The following is a 27,347-nucleotide window of genomic DNA, read 5'->3' on the forward strand; positions in this document are numbered from 1 at the left end:
GGATCTTTAGGCCCTACCAGAATTCAGGCCTTGCTGAGTCTGTGGTCCTGGGCCACAGTGAGCTCTGTGAAGGCTGTCTGTCTGCTTGTGGGTAGGGGCGAAATCTACTGCTGCTGGTCCTTTTTTCCCACTCTTATCCTTTGAGAGGGGATGCATGAGGCCTGGAGGGGTCCTGTAGTCAGTCATAGAACCTCTCTCTCATTGCATGTCAGCCTGTTGAGGATTCTACCCCTGCTTAACCATGGGTATACTCAGCACCCCCACTAGCATTTGGACTGGTCCTGCATGGATGAAGTTGTCTTAGTAAGCAAACTTATCCCAGCTGTAACACTAAGTTAAACTTCTCCAGATTTAAAGTGAAGCCAATCCCATCCCCTTCTCCTACACACCCATGCCTCTGACTTCCAACTTCCTTATCCCAGAACTTTTCGGGGATGGTGAATGTGAGGTGAAAAGGAACCAAGGAGTCTCCCAGCACAGGAGGAGAAAGGAAGGGACTCCATCTTCTTAGGATGAAAATGCCTGAGAGAGAGAGAGTGTGGTACTAGGAGAGCTGGGGTGGTCAGATTAGAAGGAGAAAACGGACAAAAGGGAAAAGCAAAAAAAATAGGAGAATGTAAGATTACTAAAGATGGAAGGAGAGAGAAAACAATGCAAGTGGAAAAGAACTGCCACACGACAGCTTAAACCTTATTTAGTTTTATTTGTTCATTTTCTTGCATTTGGCCAAGTTCTAACATTTGAGATTTTGCAGCCCTACCTTTTAAGCACCCATGTGTATCTCTCAAAAGGTGTTTGTGTCCGGTATGATGATGGCTCACTGCATGTGGGGCAGCAGGGGAGCTAAAAAAGCAGCGCTGGGCTTGCCAAGCACAATGGGGTGCTTTGTGTGAGTTGCACCTAAGTTTAGCATCAGATTTAGCACTAGCTATTGCCTGCTCACTGCCCATGTGTAGGAGTACAGTTATAGAACGCCCACCCACAGCCAGCATGGTGACAGACCGTTACCATCTAATGAGGAAGAATTTGGATTTGCTTTTACATCCCTGCGGGGGCACAGCTGACTTGAAAGAGCCTCCTGCTAGGAAGCTACAACCTGAACTGTAATTATTGACTAAAACATTTTTGAGCCAAGTCCTCAGCTGTTGTCAGTTGCTACCAATCCATCAGCGTCCAGTGGAGCAACATCTATTTATGCTATGGGAATCTCTCTGCATATTTACATTTCATCATATTTCTACCTTAAATCGCTGCTTTTTTCTTTTTTACATTAACTTAATAAACTTTCACTAGAAATACATTGCAACAGCATCTTCAATTGGGTTAGTTCACTTTCAAGTGTGTGCATGTGTCTGAAAAATTGAAGACTGGAATTTCCTCAAGGGGTGTTTAATTGCTTATCCGTGCTGTATTCATAGCAACTATTATTGTGTGTGTGTGTGAGAGCACGTGGGTGTAGGTATATATCAGTATGCTCGTATAGGGCCAAAGTTGACAGTTCTTATGTAGGAAAATTTCCTATTGATGTCAGTAGTAGTTTTATTTAGGTGTAAGGACTCCAGGATTTGATTTGCACTGTTTATCCATGCAGATGCCCCCTTATGTCTGGGAGGAATCCTAGTGAAGTCACTGGATTTCTGCAGAGGGACAGGGCTGCATATGTGTAATATGTAATACACACTTATATTTTAGAATAAGCAAAACACGAAGTCCGGAAAAACAGGGATAAAGGAAGCCTTAACTTTATTCTCTTTTGATTAATAAAGCCTAAATGTGAGTTCCATGTCATTCCAGCTGTTAAATCATCTTTTTCCCCAGCTTTGCCATTCTCATCCTCAGAGCTGTGGATAGAAAAGAGAACAGAAAAACCTCAGTGAATAGTATGATTAGCTTTCTGCTTCTGAATCAAAATCTCCTTGTTTAGAATAAGGAAGAATGTACTTACCCCGAATAGTTAGATCCAACAGACTAAGCATTATTTTAGTATTATAGAAAGAAATTAGTAGAAAGGATTAGTGCTGGTAATTTCACAGCATAGACAAAGTACAGAGAATGAATCCATTAACACTTTTAGAAGATAGCTGGGCTAAATTTCAAAGCTTATTAATTTTTTTTCTTTAATGTTAATTTAATGCAGAGCGAACAGCTGTATGATTCTTGATTTGGATAAGTGACAAGTTTAAAAGAAAATGTGAGTAATTAAACTAAGCTCTTTGTTTATAGCCTTCACTTACTGGTTTAGTTTAAACTAGGGCTGTTGATTAATTGCAGATAACTCACTATTAACTCCAAAAAATTAATTGTGATTAATTGCACTGTTAAACAGTAGAATACCAATTGAAATTTATTAAAATTTTGGATGTTTTTCTACATTTTCAAATATACTGAGTTCAATTACAACACATAATACAAAGTATACACTGCTCACTTTATATTTTTTATTACAAATATTTGTACTGTAAAGTGATAAAAGATTATTTTTAATTTACCTCATACAAGTACTGTAGTGCAACCTCTATATTGTGAAAGTGCAACTTACAAATGTGGGTTCTGGGTTTTTCTTTTGCTGTTACATAACTGCATTCAAACAAAACAATGGAAAACTTTAGCGCCTACAAGTCCACTCAGTCCTACTTCTTGTTCAGCCAATCACTAAGCAAAACAAGTTTGATTACATTTATGGGAGATGCTGCTGCTGCCAACTTCTTATTTACAATGTCACTAGACAGTGAGAACAGGTGTTCACATGGGACTTTTGTAGCCGGCATTGCAAGGTATTTATGTGCCAGATATGCTAAACATTAGTATACCCCTTTGCGCTTTGGCTGCCATTCCAGAGGACATGCTTTCATGCTGATGATGCTCGTTTTTAAAATAATAAAAAAAATCCATTCATTAAATTTGTGACTGAACTCCTTAGGGGGAGAATTGTATGTCTCCGGCTCTGTTTTAATCTGCATTCTGCCATATATTTCATGTTTTAGTAGTCGCGGATGATGACTTGGTACGTTGTTTGTTTTAAGAACACTTTCACTGCAGAATTGACCAAATGCAAAGAAGGTACCAATGTGAGATTTCTAAAAATAACTACAGCACTCGACCCAAGATTTAAGAATCTGAATTGCCTTCCAAAATCTGAGATGGATAAGGTGTGGTGCATGCTTTCAGAAGTCTTAAAAGAGCAACACTCTGATGCGGAAACTACAGACCCCGAACCACCAAAAAAGGAAATCAATCTTCTGCTGGTGCCATCTGATTCAGATGATGAAAATGAACATGCATTGGTCTGCACTGCTTTGGATTGTTATCGAGCAGAACCCATTATCAGCCTGGACGCAATTCCTCTGGAATAGTGGTTGAAGCTTGAAGGGACATATGAATCTTTAGTGTGTCTGGCATGTAAATATCTTGCTATGCCTGCTACAACAGTGCCATGTAAATGCCTGTTCTCACTTTCAGGTGATATTGCGAACAAGAAGCGGGCAGCATTAACTCCTGCAAATGTAAACAAACTTATTTGAGCAATTGGCTGAACAAGAAATAGGACTGAGTGGACTTGTAGGCTCTAAAGTTTTACATTGTTTTGTTTCTGAGTGTAGTAATTTTTTGTACATAATTCTACATTTGTAAGTTCAACTTTCATGATAAAGCGATTGTTCTACAGTACTTGTATTAAGTGAATTGAAAAATACTACTTTTTACAGTGCAAATATTTGTAATCAGAAATATAAAGTGAGCACTGTACACTTTGTATTCTGTGTTGTAGTTGGAAATCAATATATTTGAAAATGTAGAAAACATCCACAAATATTTAAATAAATGGTATTCTATTATTTAACAGTGCAATTATTTGCGATTAATTTTTTTAAATCGCTACAAATGTTTGCATGAGCCAAATTCACATGCCGGAAATTAAATGAAGAAAATGAATTTTTTTAAAAAAAAAATAGAAGTTGTAATCCTGGGGCTAGACCCTATGGAAGCAGTAGACTGTAACTGTAGATTGGGGTCATGAGTACACCACCATTCTCAGAGGGAGGCAAGTATGGTTGCCATGTGGAAAGGGGAGGGGTCTGTTCTGCAATTCTAGTACTGCATGGGGCGGGGGGGGATGTGCAGGAAACTGGTTCAAACCCATGGATCCCCAAATACATAGGCAGAGAACATGGCTCATGTGCCTCCGAGCTGTCCCTTACTACCGTTAACCTCTACAGCAATTTACTCTGGAGATTCTTCTCAAATTAATTGTGCCATAAGATATCTGTTCCCTAGTCTTATTTGCCATCCACTTCCCCTTCATTTTTAGCAGAGTCCCTGATACATGTTCTTCGTGTGCACATGCTACCATTGACTCCTCAGCCCTCAAGTGCCTAGTTGATTGTTTTCCTCTCTATGCTACACTGTAGCATCTGACCCAAAACAGGAGCTTGCAATGCGATAACAATTAACGGTAATGTGCCAGATTCATCCGTGGGGTAACTCCATGGATTTCAGTGGAGTTACCAGGATGAACTTGGTAGTTGGATTTGAGCGAATGATTGATTTGTAAACAGTTTTTTTTCTTTCTCTAAGCAGTAGCCCTTTGTAATACATTGTTACTTTGGATATAAGAGGTTTTCCTGGTTTTGTTTCCTTTTTAGAACTACCAGTATGACTACAAGGCTGTATGGAACAATTAGTCATTTCCTGGCTTTTTCCACCATCTAATAGGGCAAGGGGTGGTGACAAAAAGATGGGGGAAGGAGAGGGATGTGGCCCTGTTCCATGTTCCACTGGGAACTTAAAAATACGCTGTTAGAGATAGTATTTCACATAGGGGGTGAAATTCTGTCCCCATTGAAGTCCGTGACAAAACTCCTATTGATGTCTATGGGGCCAGGATTACATCCAATGACCTGTTTCTCCTCTCTCTTATACAAATTTTAAATCAGTGGAAATAGGCAAAGATAAAAATGGTTTAAAAGAACTACATTTAAGGCTTGCCTTATTCCCACTGAAATAATTGTTAGTTTACTGTTAAAATGAGGCAGGACCAGCCTGTGAGTGTATTTCTATCTGCCAAAAGAAATTCAGCTTCTGAAAATGAAAGAAAAGTAAACTTTAAAATTTCTGGCTGCATGGTGCATGACCGCACCATGCCAACATGAAATAAGTGAATGCATCCTTTCACAATAGCTATGCAGAAGTTTCTCCAAGTACAGTGATACTCAGGCAATGTTACTTGAAATTGCTAGCTTGCTACAATGAAGTATCCATGTCCTGTGGAGATATTTACATTTAAATTGCTACTCCTTTCCTAACATTCTAACTATTGCTAGATCACCAGTGGATTGTTAGCTAAGGTCCAATCTTGCATGTCTTCTGCAATCAAAACTACTGGGAATTTTGGAGGGTGGGAGGGGTACAGGATCAGGATGCAATTGAATACATTTGAGTTATATTATGATGATGTCTTTTTCTTTTAAATGTAATATAATCTTTACCAGTTGATTGAAACATGCTCCTCTTATTCTTTAGATATATTTCACTGATAGCTAAATTATAGTATAAATATAAAACATATTCGCTTACTTTGATAGACAACTATTGCTATTTGAGGATTTCTTTTTAACATTTTTATAAAATTGTATACCAAGAAAGAGTGCAAGACTGTATATGTTAACAGATTAGAAAAAAGTAAGGTATTTTAATAAATAAAGACAGACAATACAGACAGACTGAAGTTAATATACAGACAGGAAAATGGCATTTTGTCATATTTTAAAAACTATAAAAATATCTAAATAAATCAGGCTAGAAAATACATTAATTTGCATAAACATAGTCAAGGCAAGGTAGGCAAAATTGATCCAAGAAGAATGTAAAGCTGCTTGCTAAACAGTCTTTCTAATTTAAGGCATAAATTAGATTATACAGGAAATAGTTAGAACACAGGCACAGATATGTCCCAATAAGGAGATACATAGTGTAAGAAGCAATGCTATTAGTCACCCAGAAGCAAAGTGAATGTATTCTCATACATCATATGTCAAAAGTAGTATTTTAAATTGGCATTTCTAGAAGAATCAAGAGTGTTAAATTTCTGTTTCATTTTTTTAATCTCTGAACATTATGGAAATAGGTTTTTGGAAATTAATTTTCAAAATGATCATTATTTCAAAATATGCCAACTAGAGCATTGCTGAAGGTGAAAAAAGCATTCCACAGTACTAAAAATTCAGATTAGCATACGTTAACCAATAAAAAGAGTAAAGACATTGACCAATAATTGTGTAATTGTCCATAAGACAGCAGAAGAATGGGAAAGTGAAAAGGATTGTTAGTTGGAAAAAAGAGTGATGCAATCAGTTGTTACATGAGTGAACAGCAGTGACATGATTTTCCTTTTTTATTACCTGTTAACGAGGGATCCTCTGTACCGTCTCCAGATAGCTGGCCATCAAGATGAGTATGGTACATAGAGCTCAAACTTTCTTCTTGTTCTTCCAGTGATATGGAATTTTTGTGGCATGATTTATTCATGTTTCCACCTAGGTTTTCCTCCGGGATCCTCTGTGGAACTTCTGCTATTTGTTTGTTGGGTGGCTGGTGAACTTGACTGTAATGGCCTACAGGATGATACGATGGTCTCTCAGATTTGCTGTCATCTTCATCATCATCATCAATGACAACCAGTTCCGCATGGATAATTCCATCATATCTGGACAAGTTTTTGTTTGCTGCTGCTTCTTCATAATCATCTACATGCTGATAACCCATGAAAATCATTGTAACAGGTTCTGTATCATCCACATAACATGGCACAGCTTGAACAATGCTGTACCTAATGTCTTCATCAGCATCCTGAGTTACAGGAGACTTTTCACTGGTATCCTCTGAGTTCATAAACATTGCCTCACAATGACTCTCTCTTGTCTTCTGATAGGGTTCCAAATCCTTTTGTAGAACTCCTCTTTTGTCATTATGTATTATCCTGTTTTTTGGATTAATGTGTACCTTTCCCTCTTTTTGCTGAGACCCTGGAGAGGGAGACTTTGGCAGTGTTACTTTGGGAAGATCAAAACCATTTTCTTCATTATGTTGCCTGTTGCCTTTGTTATAGAAAGATTCATTTTGATGATTGCCAAGTTCATTAGTCTCTTTTTTAACAGTGTCTTCCAAATTTGGCCCAGGAACTAATTTGTCTTTCTGGGGAGTTGTTGGCCTATAAAACTGGTTTGCGTACACAGGCTCATGATACTCTGTAGGAGATTTAGCATTTTTTTCAGTTGCTTTTCTTAAAAGATCTTCCACCTCAACAGGTGCAAGCTCATCTATGCCATTGTGTGTTACGCTGCCGTTGGACCACGTTGCATAGACTGACTTCCTACCGTCATCATAGACTTTTACTCCTGTACTTTTAAACTCATCAGACGGAAGAGGTATGGTAGACAAAACTGTGCTTTCCCCAGTCTTCATGTCTTTCTCAACTTTAATTTCCATGGCAAACAATGCTGTTAAGAGAAATAAGAACTTAACAGTGATAACATAGTAGCTGCAACAAATATTTAGATCTTATCCTTATGATAGGTGGTTTGGATAAACTGTCAAATCTCATAGTCCAATTTTCAGCAGAGATTGTTGACCTGTGCCACAGAATTTGGATCCTGAGTCTAAGGCACCAAAGAATGAGGCATGCACTAAGATTTAAGCTTTTGGTTCAGCATAGAATAGCAAAAATGGTCAACCTTGTCACTTGAATCCAGGTCTGGGTTCTGAGATTGAACCCCCACTTTATCCCCTGCTGTCCTCCTCAAAGTTTGAAGATATTAAGAAATAATATTTTGGTTGGGACTCATCTCTGATAGAAAATCAGCTGTTTGAGGCTCTAATATGCAACACCAAATGAGAAAGCCAGGTTAAACTTGAGGCCAGCTCCTACAAGGTGCCGAGCAGTGGGAGTCAATGGGAATTGAGGGAGTGTAGTACTATGCAGGAGTAGAGTCTTGGTCTTAAACAGTGGGAGACAGGAAGCTTTGTGGAGGTCAGGGGATGGTTAGATTTGGGTTACTCAGCAGGCATAATTGCTCATGGAAAATGCATTATGTGGACTACTATCAGAACCAGATAGGGGTTACCTCAAGTACAGTAAGTCAGTGCTGGATGAAAGTGCTAGAAAACATGGGGCCTCATTCTCAATGGTACACCAGTTATACAGCAGTGCCACTCAACTGACTACAATGGAGTTTTTGTGTGTAAGTAAAAAGAAAAGGAGTACTTGTGGCACCTTAGAGACTAACCAGTTTATTTGAGCATAAGCTTTCGCTGTAGCTCTCGAAAGCTTATGCTCAAATAAACTGGTTAGTCTCTAAGGTGCCACAAGTACTCCTTTTCTTTTTGCGAATACAGACTAACACGGCTGTAACCTGTGTGTAAGTAAGAAGAGAATTATGCCTATTATCTGTAGTCTCTCGATCCTTTCCCTAAATAAGTTAGCTTTAATTTTTTAAGATTCTTATGAACCATTACAAATCTGCACTCTTTCTAAAGTTACTACCAATCTGTACCTCTTCTGTTTTCCTCATCATCCTCAGTTCCTGCCTGTCCGGCCCTTTTCAGTGCAGAAGGTCTGAAGGATTTTGGAAGGTCGGGTATATTGGTATATATGTAGTCCACTGGCTCTGTTAAAAATAAGTAAATGGGAGATCCACATTACTTTTCATTGGCTTCATGCAACAAACATTTAAAAAAAATGTAATATAAAATGCTTCTGTTGAACATACCTTCTTGAATTCCTGCTTTAGCTGCCTTCACAGACTATGAAGAAAGAGCAACAAAATGTGATATGTGATTATTTCAGTTTTAAGAAATTAACTCAAAACACAGAGACTTTTCTACTGCACAACTCTTTAACTTTCTGTGTAGCTCAGTTTGAACTGGAAGATACCTGGAAATGAAAACAACTTCTCAACAGGACAGTTGCAGTGGTGGGGCAAGCTTTCCCACTCCACTCTGCCAGCATGCTTTATCTATCCCCTTAGAGTCTGGCTCCTGATGGCCTCTCTCTCACAGTTTCACGTGGCACTAGAGAACAACCCATAGTACTTCTGGAGTGTAGAGGACGGGGTGTTCTTAGTGGAGGGCCCTCACTTCAGGAATTACTTTTCTCCCTGGAGCTGACAAAGCCACCAGGCAATTGTGGCTGTGAGTAATCTCATTGAAGTCAGTGAGTCTATTTGCATGAGCAAGTGTTGTGCACTCTGGCCCCAAGTTTGTTGACTTTCAGGCATATTGCTGAAAATCTGTTTAAAGCTAGGGTTTTCCTGAAGTTATGGGTTAAGGCTTCTCTTTTATTTCAAGAGGGAGACAAGAGGGTTTTAAAAAATGCTGTTGACATTTTGTCAGCGTAGCTGACTAATGATTAATGGTACCATACAATTTTTATTGTAAGTGCACTTAGGCTCTATGACAGGTGAACAACATAATATAGCTGTAGCCCTGCCAGTCCCAGGATACTAGAGAGACAAACTAGTTGTCACAATATAGTTGCTTGGAGTGACCACCTCAAGGATTTAGGTAGCTCAGTGTCCATGCTCGTTATTCATTCCTTGCCCTCTCTGCTGAGATTGCCTGCAAAGCTGCCAATTGCAGTGTGTGATTTCGTGATGTGCTGTAGATATTTTTTCCATAGAGTAATGGGCTGAAACCACCAAACTCTTTCCATATAGGTCATGTAACCATTGGGTAGTGTAATCTTTTGGTCACTCTTCTATGTTAGATTTGAACTAATGAGGCGAAATACCCCGTATCTTATTATCAGTCCCATGATCCATTCAATTCCTCTTTAATTCATTATTATAACAAATAGATTTTAGTAAAGAATCCTGTTTTCTGAAGAGTTGTAACACCAACCTTTAAGATATCTTCTGCTGTTCTCTCAACTGATTTAAGCTTCTTTAAAATTGCCTGTTCATTAACTGAGATTTTCATCTCTTCTTTTTCCAGAGCTTCAATTTCTTTCTCAAGTCTGCAAGTATAACATATTTTATATAACAATATTTAAAGAATAGGTATTAAAATGCAATTATGCTTTCAGTATATTTCCTATAGAGATACCGATGGGCCTGATTCCTCTCACACTTACACCATTTTTACACTGATGAAACTGATTTGCTCTTGATTTAGGAAGGTATGAAATCAGAATATGCCTGTTTGTCACAGATCTCTTCAGAGGATACTTTGAAAATAAGCAGATTAAGGCACTCTGGTAAAGTTTCTTTATTAACTTGTTTAGAAGAGGCGGGGGAAGGGGGCAGGCCCCTAAAGGATTTCTTCACCTTCAACTAAACTCTCTCATTATCAAGCATTATCACAACTAAAATGGTGTTTACCTCCCCATATAACAATGACTTAACATATTAGGCCAGTTCACAGACTGGGGTGAATGTGTTTATTTGCTCACTTCTTTGTTCTGGATCACCATTCTCCCATGTCTAGAACAAGCAGAGCATTTTGATTGCTTGGTGGGTAGGAAAGTTATAAGCAATTTACAAGATTATAATTAAGGGGCCAGATTCAGACAATTTTTACATAATGTGGATTAGTGCCTTACTACATAAATAGCGGCAATGATTTCAGTTGGACTTCTTGTGGAGTAAGGTGCTACTCTGTGTGAGTAAGTGTGGCAGAAGTGAGCTCCAAAAGAGTGGAGGAAGATAAGAGAGCTAAACTGCTGCCCTTGGAGATAAAATTGCATTTGTTCCTTGTAGCTGGCACACAGTGGAACTGGGATTATGAGCACTTGTTTGAGTTTTAAAACACAGCTACAAATACCTAAAGTTCACTTTGTAGGACTAAAGTAAACCAATAAAGTTATCTCATTATCTTTCTTCAGTGTAATTATTTCAATTTAGAAAACAATTGTTGTTACAAATCATAATTGTGTTGATGATAGTATTATACTAGCACAAATCCTTCCAACCAGTGTTAATTGTGTATCTGGCAAAAACAAAGCCACCCATGTACAAAAAACTTCTACAAAGTCTGGGATTAAAGCTTTACTTCTTTCACTTTCATTTGTTTGGGACCAAGTACAACTGATTTACAGTTGTGACAAGGGGTTTGGGGGATGAATGGTCTAACACTTGCTCCTCTGTATGTGTGTCCACAAGTGCACATAAATATGAACATTTACCCTCCCCCCATCTCTGTCTCTCACTTTACAATCCACGAACAGGGTGTAACAATACCTGACTCCCAGGCATGTTACTGCATGAGGCTTGATTAATTGTGAAAGGAAGGGTGATGCATAAATGCAAAGTACTGTGATGATGGGGTTTTAGATGTGGCACACCTTAGTCCAATTAGAGAACTGGATGTGTACCTTCCACAACTTTACAACATTGACCAGTTTTAAATAGATGGAGTCATAAAGCCATGTCCCGGCTATCAATGGTCTCTAAAATCCTCCTTCCTGCCATATGCCCTTTACCATTATAACTCAACATTGCTATACATCCTGCTCTGTGGAAGAAGTGCTGGCTCTACATCTCTGGAAGTCTTTCTTTTTCAGAAGAACAGTAATACGCCCAGAAATGCTGATTCAATGCACCAAGGACAGGCAGCACGGAAAGCTGAACAACGTTTATTGTGCTTGCTGAGGCAGGGCCTCAAGTGTACAAGGTAATGTCCTCATAATTGCAGCCAGTTTGCAAGAGAAGCTTGTCAGCTTCAATAAGCAGGATATATGTCAGCGGGATATTAATGACATCCCCTTTCTGAACCTTCTTCTCACTTGGGTTAGGTGTTCTATAACAAGAAGGTAATTTTAAGGGGCCCATTTATTAAAGGAAAGTGTCTTGGGTCATGCCTGGCTGTAACCAAAGGCCTCTGTAAGCAGATTAGATACAATGCAAGCATAAACCTAAAATACCACTGTGTTTTGCAATATTCCACGAATATTTAGTAAACTAAATTTGGGTATTAATAAGACAGTGGATCCATTACTGGAGATCCTACTATCTCCCTTCCAGATTTCAATAGTACTAACCCAAAATAGCCTCCCTGCCAGACATGTTGGCTGTCTGAGAGCTTTTAAAGCCTTTATTGTTACAGAAGAGGCACATTGATACCCAGCTGAAAGAATTCATCTCTTAGTCTACGCTGGATTTCACCCTGTCTTCTTACTAGTTGTGTGTAGCCTCTCTGTACATCCTGTATATCTATAGGGAATCACAATTCTTTTCTCCCTCCCTCTCTCTTTTGTTGTTGTTATGCAGAACTGTATGTTACAGCTGGTCAAAAATGCTTCAGCACAACTTTTTACCATCAAAAATGCTGTTTTGTCAAAACTGAAATGTTTCACAGAAAGGGATTGGAGTTGAGGAAAACGTTGTCATGAAGGTTTTGAAACTTTGTAATTTTCTGTGAAAAGGAAGGCTTGTTTTCTCACCAGCCCTCTATATGTTACTCAAGCCCACAGCAGAGAACAGTAATTATGGTCCTAAGCTAAATCCATAGGTACATTTCCACTGGATTCATCGAAAGATTCCCCTTGACTTCAGTGATCTGGATCTAAAATAATTGCTTTTGCACTTGTTTCTATCATTTCATGTTTATGTATAAAACTTTTAGGGTCAGTTTGCAAAGAATCTTATACATTTGCACATTGAAGCTTGTAGGGATGCATTCTTGCAAAAGCCCTGTGCTGCATGTGTCACGTGCATAGCTGGAGAGGCTGAAAATTGTGCCAGAATAGCTTTTTGTAATTTATTTTTTTTAAATCTGATTTAGAAATGTTTAAATGTTCTATTTGGGGGAAAAAAAGTTCTGATATTTAACTATTTCCCATTCTTAGTGTTTATTTTTTTAAAAATACATATGCTGTGAGAGGAATTTGGCTGCTATGGGGTACTTATCTTTGGAGGTTTTCACTGCTTTGTACAGGTTTCAGGTGTAGGGAAGCTGGGCATAGCTACTGATATTAAATACCTGGTGTGGGTATTTGTCCATCTGCCCTTGAGTAACATTCACGGCTCAAGGCAGTTTCCCATTTCCATCAGTAGATTAAGGCAGGATCTTTGGAACTGGGACTTCAAGTCAGAGAGTGCCCAATCAGAGCAGTGACTGACTCAGGAAACAGTACAGCACACAGCTGATTGCTGCTGCTTGCAGGGAGAGGCAGCTCTGCCTCACCTGGAAGAAAGATCAAGGACCCAGGCAGGAGTGGAAGAAAGACAAGAGTCTGGCTGGAGGATACCAGAAAGAGAGGAAAAGTCAGTTTGGGGAGGGCCAACATTTTAGCAGCTCTGGGCTCCATCTAGCCATAACTTCCCTTCATAAATTACAGCTTCTATTTTTCCAAAACCCTATTATCCGAACCTCCCCTTATCTGAGCCCCTTCCTTGTCCTGCAGCATGAGATGCATGCTGCAGAAGGCAGGTATCTCATGCTTGGGGACAAGGGATGGATTTGGATAATGCAGAGGTTCAAATAATTAATCAGAGACCCTGGGCCAGGACTGCAAAGAGGAGGACTAGACTCTGTGGCAGGGGAGCCACACTGCTGCTCAATGGCTCCTGTGGCAGACCACTGTCACAGGAATGAGTAAGTGGGGCCATTACAGCAGAGTTGCAGAGGGCTTCCTGGCTGCCACCAGGCTGGGGACACCCAATCCCTGCAGGTGCAAGGTGCAGTCCTGGTGGGCAGAGCAGAAACCCCTGGTCAGGACGGTGAGGAAGAGGCAGAGGATAAGCCCCAGGCTGCAGGGGAGGCCACTCAGCTGCTGAATGGCTCCTGCCCTCTCAATGATCCAAATTCCTGAGTATCTGAATAAAATCCATGTTCCCATTGTTATTTGGATAATTGGAAGTATACTGGATATTCCCAACTGCCTGAATGGTGCTTGGTAACATGTTGTTATTTGTAATCTTTTTAAAATAAGTTGTCTAGCAACTAATTCTACCGAGAATGAATGGTTTTTGCAACCAAGCTGTCCAGTTAAGTGACAAAATATGTCTACCTGATTCTGCAGCCAGTTTGCACCCTCAGCTGAGAATGTGTGGCTTTATGCCCTGTAACCTCTACCATGTAAACAGAGTACTATGGGATAGATACTGTGAATGCTATTCCGGCTTGTAACCTGAGTGTTGAACTACTCGCCTGCAGTTTTGGCTCAGGTCACTGTTAATTGTTCAGTATTGATACAAAGAACGGAACTCTCTCTTTTATCTAAAAAAGCAGAAATCCTGCTTGTGTACTGGATGATCAACAGGTACAGATTAACCCTGGAAGGGACCTACTAGGCACTCCAAAAAAGAAATGGTTCAAACTGGAGGCCCCGTAGTGGGATGAGAGGGAAAGATGCATGCATTCACTATGAAATCTGCCTGCAACTGCAGAAAGAAACCAGGAGCTAAAGAAATGCTGTAATATTCCTTAAAGGAATTTACATGTTTTTCTTTAAAAAGAGTGAGAAAGAAAGAAGCACAGAATAACTCACCCCTTGGTAGTACATGTGACAGCCACTCTCCAGTTTGACATTCAGATGAACAGTAAAATTCTTTCTCTGGGATTTTCAATAATATAGTGTTACTCAGTGGCAAGTGTGCACATGAGCAGTGTATCTGTCTTCTCTTTCAGAGCTGTTGGATAGGCAGTTATAGCACAGTGGTAGGAAGGTGGGCTATTGGAACGGACATTACACTAAGATTTGTAAGACTTAGGTTCAACTCCCTGCTCACACGCTGACTTCCTATGTGATCTTGGGCAAGACACTTAGGCCCAGATCATTAAAGGTATTTAGGGGCCTAACTCCCATTGATTTCAATAGGAGTAAGGTGCCTACATCTTTTTGTGGTCTGGGCCTTAATCTATCCCATGCTTCAATTCTCCATCTGTAAAATGGGGATAATGGCTCCCTACCTCTCACAGGTATTGCGGATAAAATCCATTAATGATTGTGAGGTGCTCATGTAAATAGTTAGGTGTTTCTTGTATATTAAGGTCCTGAAAACCTTTAAAGCATATCTAGATCTCCGCCAATGGTAGACAGAGCTATTACACCTGTATAATACAGAACAAAGGGCCTGGGAAGTCTGATCAGGAGTAGGTCTCGCTATATCTTTTAAAAAGGTATAACTGTGCTCACCTGCAAGCACTTACCAGTGTACAGGAAGGTTGGACCATAGCCACACCCATTCTGGCCTGGTTAGTGCTAGGAGGTCACTATATTTTGTGCTCCTGTGTGCAGACAGCTGAACTACATCTAGCAGGTGTGGTGAAATGATGGGAGTTTCTTACACTTTCTCTCCTCTTTGGCACACCCACACAAGGCCATCTATAGATCAGCACTAAGATGGTGAGGCTTTCACTTGCAAAGATTTTAATGCTTTTATGCTATGTTTTGCTCTGCATGGAGTTTTAGCTTGTTACAGTTTGATCAAACCCCAACTATTTTGTGGTATTAGAATTTGATGATCTTCAGATCATGCTTTCAACAGCTAACACCATCTCATTATACCTTTGTACTTCCTGGAGTGTTACTCATTTCAGCTTGATTCCTGTTTCTTGTCTTTTAAGTTCTCTGGGAATTAAATTGCATTATGTCAGACCTGGGTGTGACTCACTAGGTACCCTTGTATTCACACCCTACACACTATTGCAATAAATATTTATACAAAATATGCCTTGTGAGGTATCCTTTGGCAAGTTACAACAGACTGGTCAATGATATCATCGTGAAATGTATGTGCCAAGGCTGAGTGTGGATGGCTTCTGATATTAGCTTGTAAAGTCTGTATCTGAACAAAGTAGAAAACATGTCTGCCCAGGAGTTGAATACAAACAAAGCAGGGTTGATCAATGATGATGGGATTGTAATTTACGTATGTGGTAAACAAAAGGAAGGACAATTCCCAGTCATTTGGCATGGGGAATTGCTATAGGGACAGTTGCATTGTAAAATGGCAGCAGGACCCATTACATTGGAATACACCAGGGGACACCTTAATCAAGATGCAGTTGGTCTCCTGGAGGAGACAGCAGACTGAACCCCAAGGGATCAATTTGACCCTGGAAAGAAAGGCAGACTTTGAGATATAAGGACACACACAAAGACTATCATTCACTTGAAGAGACAAGGAAAGCCAGGGCCTGGTTATGAGCTAATCAGCTATTGCTGGAAAAGGAATATTAGTGGGGAAGCTACCTTAAATGAAGACTACAGCTTGCTAAATTAAGTCTGTGCCCTTTAGAAAGTGTATTCTTACCATTGTTTGTTTGTAAACCTTTTTACCTTTATTCCTAGTACTTGGTATCACTTAAACCTATGGCTTTCTGTGGAATCTTGTTTTACCTTTACTATAAACCAGTTCAGTGCTGTGACTGAAATAAGAGTGTCAAATACCAGCTACATTAATGAGCTGAAATGTATTGACGGTTTAAAGGAGCAACAAATGTAGTATTTTCAGTGAATGTGCAGTGATGGGGCTGTGCATTGAAGAAAGACATCTCTGAGGAGCTCTGGAGCTGGAGTTCACTAACTTTTGCCTGCTAGGCATGTGAAGATTGGAAGAGTGTTGAGATGGCTAGTGAGGAAGACACATTATGGGGGCAGGGTGGGAGCTGACACACACTCTAATCTCGAGCAAAACCCACTCCTCCTGAGGCAGAGAGAAAACACAATGGCTCAGAGCTCTGGGCGTCCCCTGCAGTATTTTACAATGGTTCTAAATGTACTTCTTTGGCTGCCAAATGTGTTAGCTTAAAGAATGTGAGTTGTGTGAAAGAGCTGTGTGTGTGATTTCTTCTACACTTGAGTTCGCTTATATCTTTTGGGAGATATTTTTGCTGAGTAATAGCACTGATTCCTTTCTACATTCGTTCAAACACAGCACATTCAAAACAAAACTAAGTGATATTTACTGACACTCATTTCTATTTAAGTAGCATTACATCATAACTAGATCTTCTCACTTTAAGAAGAGTACAGTGACTGTCTCTGTGTTGCATTTCCCTTGGCAGTTTTATACTCATGCCATTTGTGTCAGGCTCTCTTTGCACTTCAGTTAAAGCTAGGATATTTTGTATGTGCATCAAGAAGTGGAAATCATCTGGAGGAGAAAATGATCTAAGAGTGCTTGCAAAGAAAGGTCAAAGGGAAGGAGAAGTTAGCTGGGCAACAAAATTAAGTAGATGACGCAAATAATAATAGCACAGAGCTGAGAAAATGTCCATATCGCACTGCAAAAGGTCACCTGCCACAAGGGTACATACAAAATCAGCAACAGTTCTGGGTTCCACTATTCATGAATAGCAAAATGAAGTAGACTAATATGAAGAGAGGAAGCTTTTAATGTTGTGGGGCAGTGGACATTTCAGATGAAATTTTCATCCTGAGTTTAACTAAGCTTCTGATTTTGCATTTGTAAATGACTGCAATTGAAATAATTTTGCAATCTAAATAACTGATTTGTGGTCACAGTCAGGTGCTTAGACACCCACAGCATGTTAATCATGCCTGTAAACAACTGAAGGCTCAAAATTTGCTTTTACAGTTGCTCGAACCTGAAATGTACAGGCACAGAAATAGAAGTTAGCTTTTAAAAAATTGGCTTCCCGGTATACGGGAAAACACTGTGTGTTTGGGGAAGGGATTTTCAAATAGATCTTCAGGGAAGATAGAGTGGAAATAATTAAAAACTCTCAGGCTAAAATTCCACTAGGAATTTAATGGATATTTGTATTCTGTAACTAAGCTATTTGATTGTTTTCTGCATGTAAAACTAATGGAAAACTATCAGAGATGGGCTAGGGACAAGAAAGTCTTTGGATCAGTGTTGGAGGGTTATGCTTAGGCTCAGGTTCAAGGTTGAATTACATCTAGATTATGGATTAGATGACACTTATATCTATGAGCTGGTTTTATGCAGTTTTATTTCCAAATGGTAGAAAGCTTGCCAGCAGTGAGATATTTTTTTTTCAACATCTCTGGGCCAAACCTCATGAGAATTATTGTTGCTGTAAAGCTTTGGCTACATCTGAACCAGAATCACAAACTAGGCTTTGGTAAAAATATGATCTAGAATGCAAAAAAGTGCCTAAGTGACCTTGGAGCTTAATGGCCATATTTTTAAATTATAGGCATTTAAAGATGCAGATAGGCACTTAGTGGGATTTTCAGAAGTATCTAGGTGCTTAACTCCTATTGAAGTAAATAGGAATTAGATGCCTAGGTACTTCTGAAAATCTCACTAAGAGCCTACCTGCATCTATGTGCCTAAGTAACTTTTTTGAAAATGGGACTTTGGAGCCTAAGTCACTTAGGCACTTCTGAAATTTTTACCCCTGGTCTACTTTTGTATTCAACCTGGAATGAAAAGTAGGGGCTCTGATTCTAATCCACCTCCCTGAAATACAAAGAAGTATTTAGTTCTGTTTTGGGTGTTTTTTGGAGGGGGGTGGTTCTCTCCTTTACAGTATGTTGACTTTATAATAAGAACAATGATAAGTGAGATGAAATAGAAAGGTTCCATATGGTGCAAAAGAAAGTGTACGATCAGTGTATACAACCTCCTGTCCAGGAGGAAATAATGGCTATATTTTGAATAAAGGCAGCATCGAAGGACAGTATGTACTCTGTAATGAGATCCTGCAACATCCTTAACAGTCCTTAGGAATTAAGCATCGTAAGAGATACAAAAATATCATCACTACACAGGTGATTCTAATAGGATTTAACCTTATTAGAAACCTGGTTAAGTCAATTTTAAGAATGTAGTGTCTTTTTTTTTTTTTTAAATGCAATAGTCTGACCATTTATTATAAGGATTTAAAAACTTGCTGTAAGCTTTGAGCTAATACTGTAGGAGTTATTTTGATGCTCATTCTAAGTCCTCTCTATTGACAGGATGCAGGAGACCTGCAGCAACTGTTGCCATGAGACCTGCCAGATACTATGACTCAGGCACTGAGAACACTTAAGGTACCTTCATCAGGTGACAAATTGGATTTATACTCTGGAGTTACAGTACTTTCCCGCTGGGGTGCCTGGGTTTCCAAGGCATTTAATCTGTCAGGAGTTCAATAACTCTCAATTTAGCTCTACTACTATTCACAGAGCTGCAGGATAAGGGCACTGTTCTTTATTTAGGTGCCACTGAATGAATTTGAAACAGTGTAGAGGACTGCTGCAGGGAGGAGAAAGGAAAAAACACGAACAGTCTTGACCTGATTCTATGGCTTTAAAAATAGCATTTTAAAAAATTGCTGGGGAGGCTAGGTTGGGGTTTGTTTTTTGTTTTTTTTTCTTCTCTTCCCAAAGGCTCAAAGTGGAGTTAGATGCCCCATTCCTCCTGAAAGTCAGCAAGCCTTGGAAAAAGTCTCCTCCTGGTATATCCGAGAAATAGGATTCCTTGGGGCTTTAACAGTAGGAGAGCAGCTCATAGCATGCTGTGTGTCCTCTGCTTGGTCCTGAGCCTATCCTTCCCTCTGTGTGTGTGTGTGTGTGAGCAATATTTGAAATCACATTGTCAGTGGAATACACTGATGCATTTTACCTGGGTCTTCATAATTACAACCAGCGAGGCAGCTATACCCTTGTCACCACAACAAAGCATTCCACTGATGTACTCAAAAAGTGATTCCCCTTGAGAAAAGTGCTTCACGGAAGGAATCAGTCTAGTTATGGGACACAAGCTGGCACAGCAGTGCAGCCCATCAGCAAATAAATATCACTTGTACCAATAAGACAAGAAGTAGAGAGGAGGTGGATAGGAGATAATCTTGACGACAATTTAGCCAAAGGAGTGGGTGGAGGAGGAGAGCTGAGGAAGAGGACTCTCCAGATGAAGATGCTGTTAAATTAAAATAAGGTAGGAAGAAGCTTCATCAAGGCTCCAGGGACAAGGCAATTTTGTGGATCTAAAGAAACAGCTCTTCATCTTTGCTGTAGTCCTCACTCGGCAAATGTCAGTACTGCTAGCCACAGAGGAGTGACAACATGTGTACAGTACAAACCCCACAGCCGTCAAGAAGTAGTGAATGCAGCTAACAATCCTGAAGAACATGCCTGTGATCCAATAGGTCCACCATGTCTGAATCTGTTTATGCAGCTTTAAAATAGCTATATGTGGTGGAGAGCCAAGCTGTGAGATTTGTAGAAACACTGGTATGACGTGGTAGCAAAAGGGTAAAGGAAGGACTCTGCAGGAGGGTTCTGAGGATTAAATTTAGGACGTGCTTAACACTATAGGTTATGAGTGAAAGCATGACTGGAGATAATCACAGGACACGAATGCTTACATGACTTAGAGGTACTATACTGTGATGTGGAATGCTTTGCAAGGGGTCAAGTTTTGAAGGCTACATGTTCTTTAGCTAAAATTAAGAACTTATTGGTTATCTTAATTTTAAGTGTGCATTATCTGACTTACTAAAATATTCATTCAACTGCTGACATCTCTGAGCAAAAACCACATGCTAGTGCTTGCCTCTGTAGAGTACAGGGAATGGTGAATTTGGAGTCAGAAAAACAAATCCTTTAGGGGTATTGTATAGATTTGAGGAATAATGACTTTCAAACCCACATGCTATACTTCTGATAGTTGTAGGAGCCCTTAGAATATATTAAAGACTGTCTTGCACCCTTGGAATTTAATAAAACACTGCAAATTATTAGCCTTAGCTGATACTTCATTTTACCTGTAACAATGGAGGGTGGGACCTCTCCTTTTCTTCATGCTTTTAAGAATGAATCATTTTAATGACTACAGAGGGCCACAACAAATTTGTGCTGTACCTGAGGATGCTTTGTTCCAGCTCGTTGGTCCGTTCTTGGTCTTTCTTATTGTGCTTTTGCATATTTTCTTGCTCTTTTGGAGTGAGAGCACTCAGACCATCCAAGAGCCATTTCTCCCGAAGGGCCTTTTTCTAATTTCAGGAAAGATAAAGACAAGCAAAGTTACTGATTAGCATTTTTTAAACACACTTATCTGCTTCCTAGACTGTAAGCTTTTTGGGACATGGACTATGTCTTTGTATGTGTTTGTACAGCACCTAGCACAATGAGACCTGATGGGGGGCATCTGGACTCCCATAATAGAAATATAAATGAACAAGAATAAACTGTTGTTGTTCAGTGATTGGTTTAACAATAGAGTAATTAACAGCAAAACATTTTCATTATCAATCATTCTGCCTTTACAGATGGGCTGAATTAACAGGTGAGCAGACCACATGTCACTTATTAGCTGTGATGGTTAACATTTGTAAACTGACCCAGTGTTTGAAATTTTTTGTTTTACTCTGTGCTGCATTAAAGCATAGGTTCTATAGGCTCATGCCTAGAGCCCCAGCTTACTGAAGTCATGCAATTACATCTGTGTATATATATCTTTTTATTTTTAAATGACCATTTCCAGCCAGGATCATTATAAAGAAAACTTTGAAACAAAGTGATGACTGCCTGAATCTGCAGACAGCCTGAAACAATAGCTCTGAGAGGTGTCACTTGCTCACTTGGAGGTTGAATGTGGTACAAGAGTGGGGCTGCAGAGGTGGAGCCATGATGTAGGGGAGTGGCCTGTATCAGGGCATGCCTAGAGTCCCAGGTTGCTTTGCCCTTTTCTCATTGTGTCAGTCTTCTGCTGTGTGTGCAGAATTCCTGCTGCAAGGGTTATTTAGAGGAGCTCCTAAAAACAGTAGGAGAATTGTTACCTGCTCAGCTTTCCCAGTGCAGGACTGGAAGGACTGAATTATTAAAGCAGACCCCAAGATAAGACATGTGAGACTCTTCAATACCAACAGTGTAAGCCTACCTGAGTTATTACACAGACCTAGGGGGAGGTGGTAGGATTCCTGAATTTAGAAGAGGAGGCCTGCCTGAATTAGGTCTGCCCTTCTTCTGGGTGCTGAGGTGTTAGAGAGTTTGGACTCTGTATGAGAATGAATACATAAGTCCCAGAAAGCAGGAATCCTAGCCTTTGAGTACTCTGGTGCAGGAGTAAATCACTACAAGACAGTAAAAGGGTAGTGGGCTGTGAAGGGGCATGCTTGTGGGTGGTGCCCCATCATAGCTTCCTGAACGTAAGGCTAAACCTTAAACCCCTCAAAGATAAAACCACAGCAGTACAGATGGAGACATCCCAGTCCCTGTGGAATGAAGTGGCACTCATGGCTGGTTAAAGAGTGGAACCATGCATTTGTGGTAAGTGTTTGGACTTTTCCATCTGTTAATGAGCGTTACTTAATTAAAACATAAGCCTGTCTTTCATCTGTGGTTTCTATTTTTTTTGAGCTGGTGAATTGATCACACAGAAGGTGCTCTAAGTCACTTATTCATTTATATATTTGTCAACTGCATGAAGTGGCTGCTGATCCACTTTGCACAGGCTTATAAAGCACACTCAGTTATTACTCCCATTGTCTGAGAACTTGTTTTGGGGCAGATGGCTATAGTCTCTCCTATGCCAGAGTTGTGCTTGGTGCAAGAACAGGAGCTGCTCTAGTCTCAACACAGCTGCTGGGTTCCTCTAAATTGCACCACTGGTGTAGGGTTGTTAGAGATATGTTTCAGCATGCCCCTTCCTACCCTGATGCGTTCCTGTGCTGGGAAGACTGAGGGAGTGGGGAGAGAGGGGAAGGATGCGTTGGGTACAGGGCCCAGATCCGGCATGTTTATGCCAGCAGGGAGCTCCCTTCCAACAGGTGAATTCTCTCTGGGGTGTTTGTGAAAGTTATGGCTCCTTTGCACACCAGAGGAATGCAAATCCCCATAACTGTGTGTAGAGAGTCTTGCCCAGACTTTGTAAATGAAAGACATCTAGAATGCAAAGTGTAGGCACTCAACACTGAAATCTAAAATAAATAAGAGGAAATGTGTTAATTTGTCAAAGTGCATCTAAGAAGCTACAGGTGTATTTTCACGCATATATACATTTTTCTTCACTGAGTAGATTCACTTTCAAATAGAAATAGGCTTGAGCTGTGAGGAGCTGATCAGCATTTGAAACTTTCTCCAAGCCAAATTCAATGTGCTTGCACTTCGAAGGCCTGGAAGAGTAGCCCTGAGGAAGACAACCAGGAGTAGCCTTTCCATCCCTACGAACTGCACTCCCTGTATCTTTCCAACCTGCTGCTGATTGATGCAGATGTGGCAGAGGATGCGTGGTCCTATGGTTGGGACTTGGGAAACCTGAATTAAATTCCTGCTGTTCCACAGACTTCCTGTGTGACCTTGGGCAAGTCACTTAGCTTCTTTGTGTTTTAGTTCACCATCTGAAAAATGAAGAGAACAGCTTTTCCCTACCTCACTGTGGTGGCATGAGGAGAAATGCAAAGATTAAGTGCTCAGATCGTATGGGCCATAGATGGATAATGCCTCTTGCCTTGCAGGACAATATTGAAATGCCTAGTGAAAACAACTAGGAGGAGATGTTAAACTGGCATTTTGACTTACTTTTATGTTCACATAATATTTCAGCCTAAGATTGGAGGCCACCCCTGGGATGTTGGTGGGTACTGAAGCCCTTGGCTGATCCCTAGTCTGTTCACCCCTTGCTGTGTTCTGTGAGCAATCTGTAACTTGACAAATGCTTCCTTCATTTTGGCAGCACAGCATCAGCTTCCTAATGACAACTGTTTGAACAGGAAGTGGATTCGTTTCATTCACCACTAAGCCACCACAAGAAGCTAGGTCTGTGCTTGTGCAAAGAAGAAAGGCACACCCATTTTTTTGGACTGGGCTGATTCTGAAAATCTTTAGTCACGTTGCACTAGACATAGGGTTATTGATGGAGGGCAGTTGAAGACGGAGGGTATATTGGGGACAGAGTGCAAACAAAAGACCCATTTCAAACTTGTTCCCATGTACGCATGTGACAAAGGTGGACGTTGGCTGCTAACACACACCTGGATCCCTCACTTTCTTCCATGGAAGTACCCACTGGAGGGGAAATGTGGATCGAGGATCTTTGAGATTCTCCTTGCAGTATTTTCCTGAGATGGTTCCTTTGTGGAGCACAAGGATGGGGTTCACCCCTCCCCGTGGCAGAATGGCCAGCTCTTTTTGCCTCCATAAGCTGTGGATCTGTGGACCTGCAGAATCTGAAGCCCTGTGCTTCCAAACTAGCTCTGGAGCCTCCTGGTCCTTTTTTCAACTCCGAGGCAGTACAACTCCATCACAGTAGTGCTGCCAAAGACTCCCCAGCTAGCAATCACCTCTGGGACCCTACCTTTAAGAAGGGGGGCCAGTGCAGAGGGGGCAAAGAAAATGTTACTAGAGCTGGGTGGATTTCTTTACATTAACAAATTTAATATTCAAAGAGGCACCGTTGGAGTGACCGAAACCTTATGAATTTGGCAAATCATTTCAGCCAAACCCCTCCCCCAAAATCCTTGCCTTATTTTTGGTTGAAACTGTTGATTTCAGCATATTCGAAACAAACTATTTCAGTGCAAAATGTCACTCTTAAATTGCCATTCAAAATTTTTGTTTCACCCCCAAACACTTTTTAATATTTGGTTTGTTGAGGGAAAAACTGAAAAAACCCCAGTTTGGTTCAAAGAAACCAAATTTTGGGTTTTTTTTGGTGGGGGAGAGTTAAATTTGGCCACTGGCCCCAAAACCCCCCAATTATTTGTTCAGCTCTGAATATTAATGCAGCCTCCATTGGACTTGCATTTGATAACTCTGAGTAACAGAACATCATTTTATTGCAAGGGGGGTAGAGACTTAAAACAAGAGAGAGGACAGTGTACATCTGACAAGGCAAGCACAATCCTCTTTCTGTAACTGTTTCACCAAGCCCTGTCAATGAATGTGTCTTGGTCTTGGCATGATTGTGGGGGGGAGGGATAACTCAGTGGTTTGAGCATTGGCCTCCTAAGCCCAGGGTTGTGAGTTCAATCCTTGAGGGGGCCATTTAGGGATCTGGGGCAAAAATTGGGGATTGGTCCTGCTTTGAGCAGCAGGTTGGACTAGATGACCTCCTGAGGTCCCTTCCAACCCTGATATTCTATGACCAGAAAGAAGATAATTGGGATTAAGCCAGAATATGAGTGGATGGGTGAGATTCTGTGGCCTGCATTGTGCAGGAGGTCAGACTAGATTATCATAATGGTTCCTTTTGACCTTAATATCGATGAATCTATAAGATTGGGCACTCAAAGAGTGTCTTCCCCTTGCCAGATCAGGACAATTCCTACAATAATCTAATCTGATTAGCTATCTTTAATTTAAGGTAAGGAATCTTTTATTTAAATGTGTATGATAGGTAGGGCTTTCAGGGTAATGACTTTCCAGGTATTGCTCTGCTTTGAATTGACCTAGCACTGCTTTTGGTGAAAGGAGATTATAATTTCCAAATATGACATAGGATCTGATCCTGTAGTTCTCAGACATGCATATTGTCTATTAGAATCAATGGAAGTTTTGTGTACAAGGACTATAAGGATAATCCCTATGAAAACATTTTAGTACAATAATCTAAAAAATAAGAAATGTGGGTAAATTTCCTGTAATAGCTTTCTTGCACATTTTATTTAATTAGTCACACTTTTATGAATGGCTTACATGCTGTATAATTTGGAAATGTTTGTTGTATAAAGGGAGAAGCTCTGGCTAGAGAAGAATCCTGCATGGCTCCACTGAAACCAGTATAATTCATTGAGGTATAGCGATAACAGCTGCCTTTAGGGACTCAGAAACTTTCTGCAGAGCCATGTTGCTCTTCCTTCATTACAAAGAATGAAAGTGGTTCTAGTACAGTACAAAGTTATGCATGCTACAGTATGTTTGTACCTCTGAGTGCATGATATCATGTTGGCTTCTGTACATTGTGTAGAGGAAAAGGATGTGAATACAATATGATCAGCTAAGACTCTCAGAATGGCTGGAATGCTATCATTGCCCCGTGTGGTTCATATTCTGTCATGCTGGTGGTACTGACAATAGATTACACTGCTGTGAACAAACTCCTGAGCATGCTCGGGGGGTGGGTGGGGTATAGCTGGTCACAGACCACAGAACAAGTCTGGAGTAATCATAGAATCATAGAATATCAGGATTGGAAGGGACCTCAGGAGGTCATCTAGTCCAACCCCCTGCTCAAAGCAGGACCAATCCCCAATTTTTGACCCAAATGGCCCCCTCAAGGATTGAACCCACAACCCTGGGTTTAGCAGGCCAATGCTCAAACCACTGAGCTATCTGTCATCATTTTGTCCCCTGCATAGGTGTTCCACAGTCTGATGTAAATTTTGTGGCTGGTCATAAGATGCATATTTTATTTTCCCAATGTGCAAAATGCAAACCCATACACTGTATCTAGCAAGAGGTCTGAGTTTTTCACATTTTAACAGCTTTTAAAAATAGGGTCACTTACTATTCTCACAGAATAAACCCCTGGGATGGTAACACATGTGACCTCCATGAGATAGCACTCGGAGAGTCAGAGACACATTGAAGGGGGTGGGAATAGACAGGTTCAGCAGGTAAAATGAAAGGATCCATAAAATCTGCTGGAAAGTCTACCCAGAACTATGAGAGTCCCATCCTCTCTGCACGCCACCTCCAGCCGCACAGCTCTGGTCCCTATACCTTTCCCCATCCTCTCAATGGGAATGATTGTAGGTGCAGAGGGGAGTTACTGCTGGCTGCACCAGTAATCACTCCCATGCAGATTTAATGTGCCCTCTGTATAGGGGAGGCATGCTACCCTTGGCCCTGGGGAACCTCCTTTCCTGACCCACAGAGCTCTAACCTAACTGATCGGGAGTGAGACTGCTGTAAGGGGGCTAATCCATGAAAGCCTCATTCAGGTTGGGGGCTTACCTGCCCAGTCTTGTTTCCCTCTACCACCATACTGGAGAGGAGCAAGTAGCCCATAGTTATGGGATGGAGAAAAGTGACGCAACACAAAGCAATTCAGTGAAAGGGACAAACCTGGAAAGCCATAATGTTAAACTAGATCTAGGGGTGATAGTGGATGGTTAATGAGAGATCAGCTTGCTGTGTAATATGCAAGCAAAACAGGCCAATATAATCTTGGTTTATATATTGTGTGCTAATACAACCAGTCATGGAAAAGGGGATGGTAATCCCTCTCCATATGGCTCTGCTGTGGCCACACATGGGGATATTAAATTCTATTCTGACACTTCATTACCAAAAAGAAAAGGAGTACTTGTGGCACCTTAGAGACTAACCAATTTATTTGAGCATAAGCTTTCGTGAGTAGCTCACGAAAGCTTATGCTCAAATAAATTGGTTAGTCTCTAAGGTGCCACAAGTACTCCTTTTCTTTTTGCAAATACAGACTAACACGGCTGCTACTCTGAAACCTTTCATTACCAGAAAGACACTGACAAAT

The 27,347-nt window shown here is 40.5% G+C and overlaps 1 protein-coding gene across 1 annotated transcript in view; it reads right to left on the reverse strand.

Annotated features, from left to right (window-relative positions):
• Nucleotides 1-1,732: 1,732 nt before the first annotated feature.
• Nucleotides 1,733-27,347, reverse strand: part of PALMD (palmdelphin) — a 39,692-nt gene continuing 14,077 nt past the window's right edge. The window contains exons 3-8 of the mRNA XM_078854084.1: nt 20,777-20,907; nt 9,892-10,006; nt 8,763-8,796; nt 8,547-8,660; nt 6,396-7,493; nt 1,733-1,841 (exon numbers count right to left, since the gene is read on the reverse strand). Coding sequence (XP_078710210.1) covers nt 1,798-1,841; nt 6,396-7,493; nt 8,547-8,660; nt 8,763-8,796; nt 9,892-10,006; nt 20,777-20,907 — 1,536 coding nt within the window. The 3' untranslated portion in view covers nt 1,733-1,797. The remainder of the gene's footprint in view (nt 1,842-6,395; nt 7,494-8,546; nt 8,661-8,762; nt 8,797-9,891; nt 10,007-20,776; nt 20,908-27,347) is intronic.

The sequence above is a fragment of the Lepidochelys kempii genome, chromosome 8, assembly GCF_965140285.1.
Source record: "Lepidochelys kempii isolate rLepKem1 chromosome 8, rLepKem1.hap1, whole genome shotgun sequence".
NCBI classification, from domain to species: Eukaryota; Metazoa; Chordata; order Testudines; family Cheloniidae; genus Lepidochelys; species Lepidochelys kempii.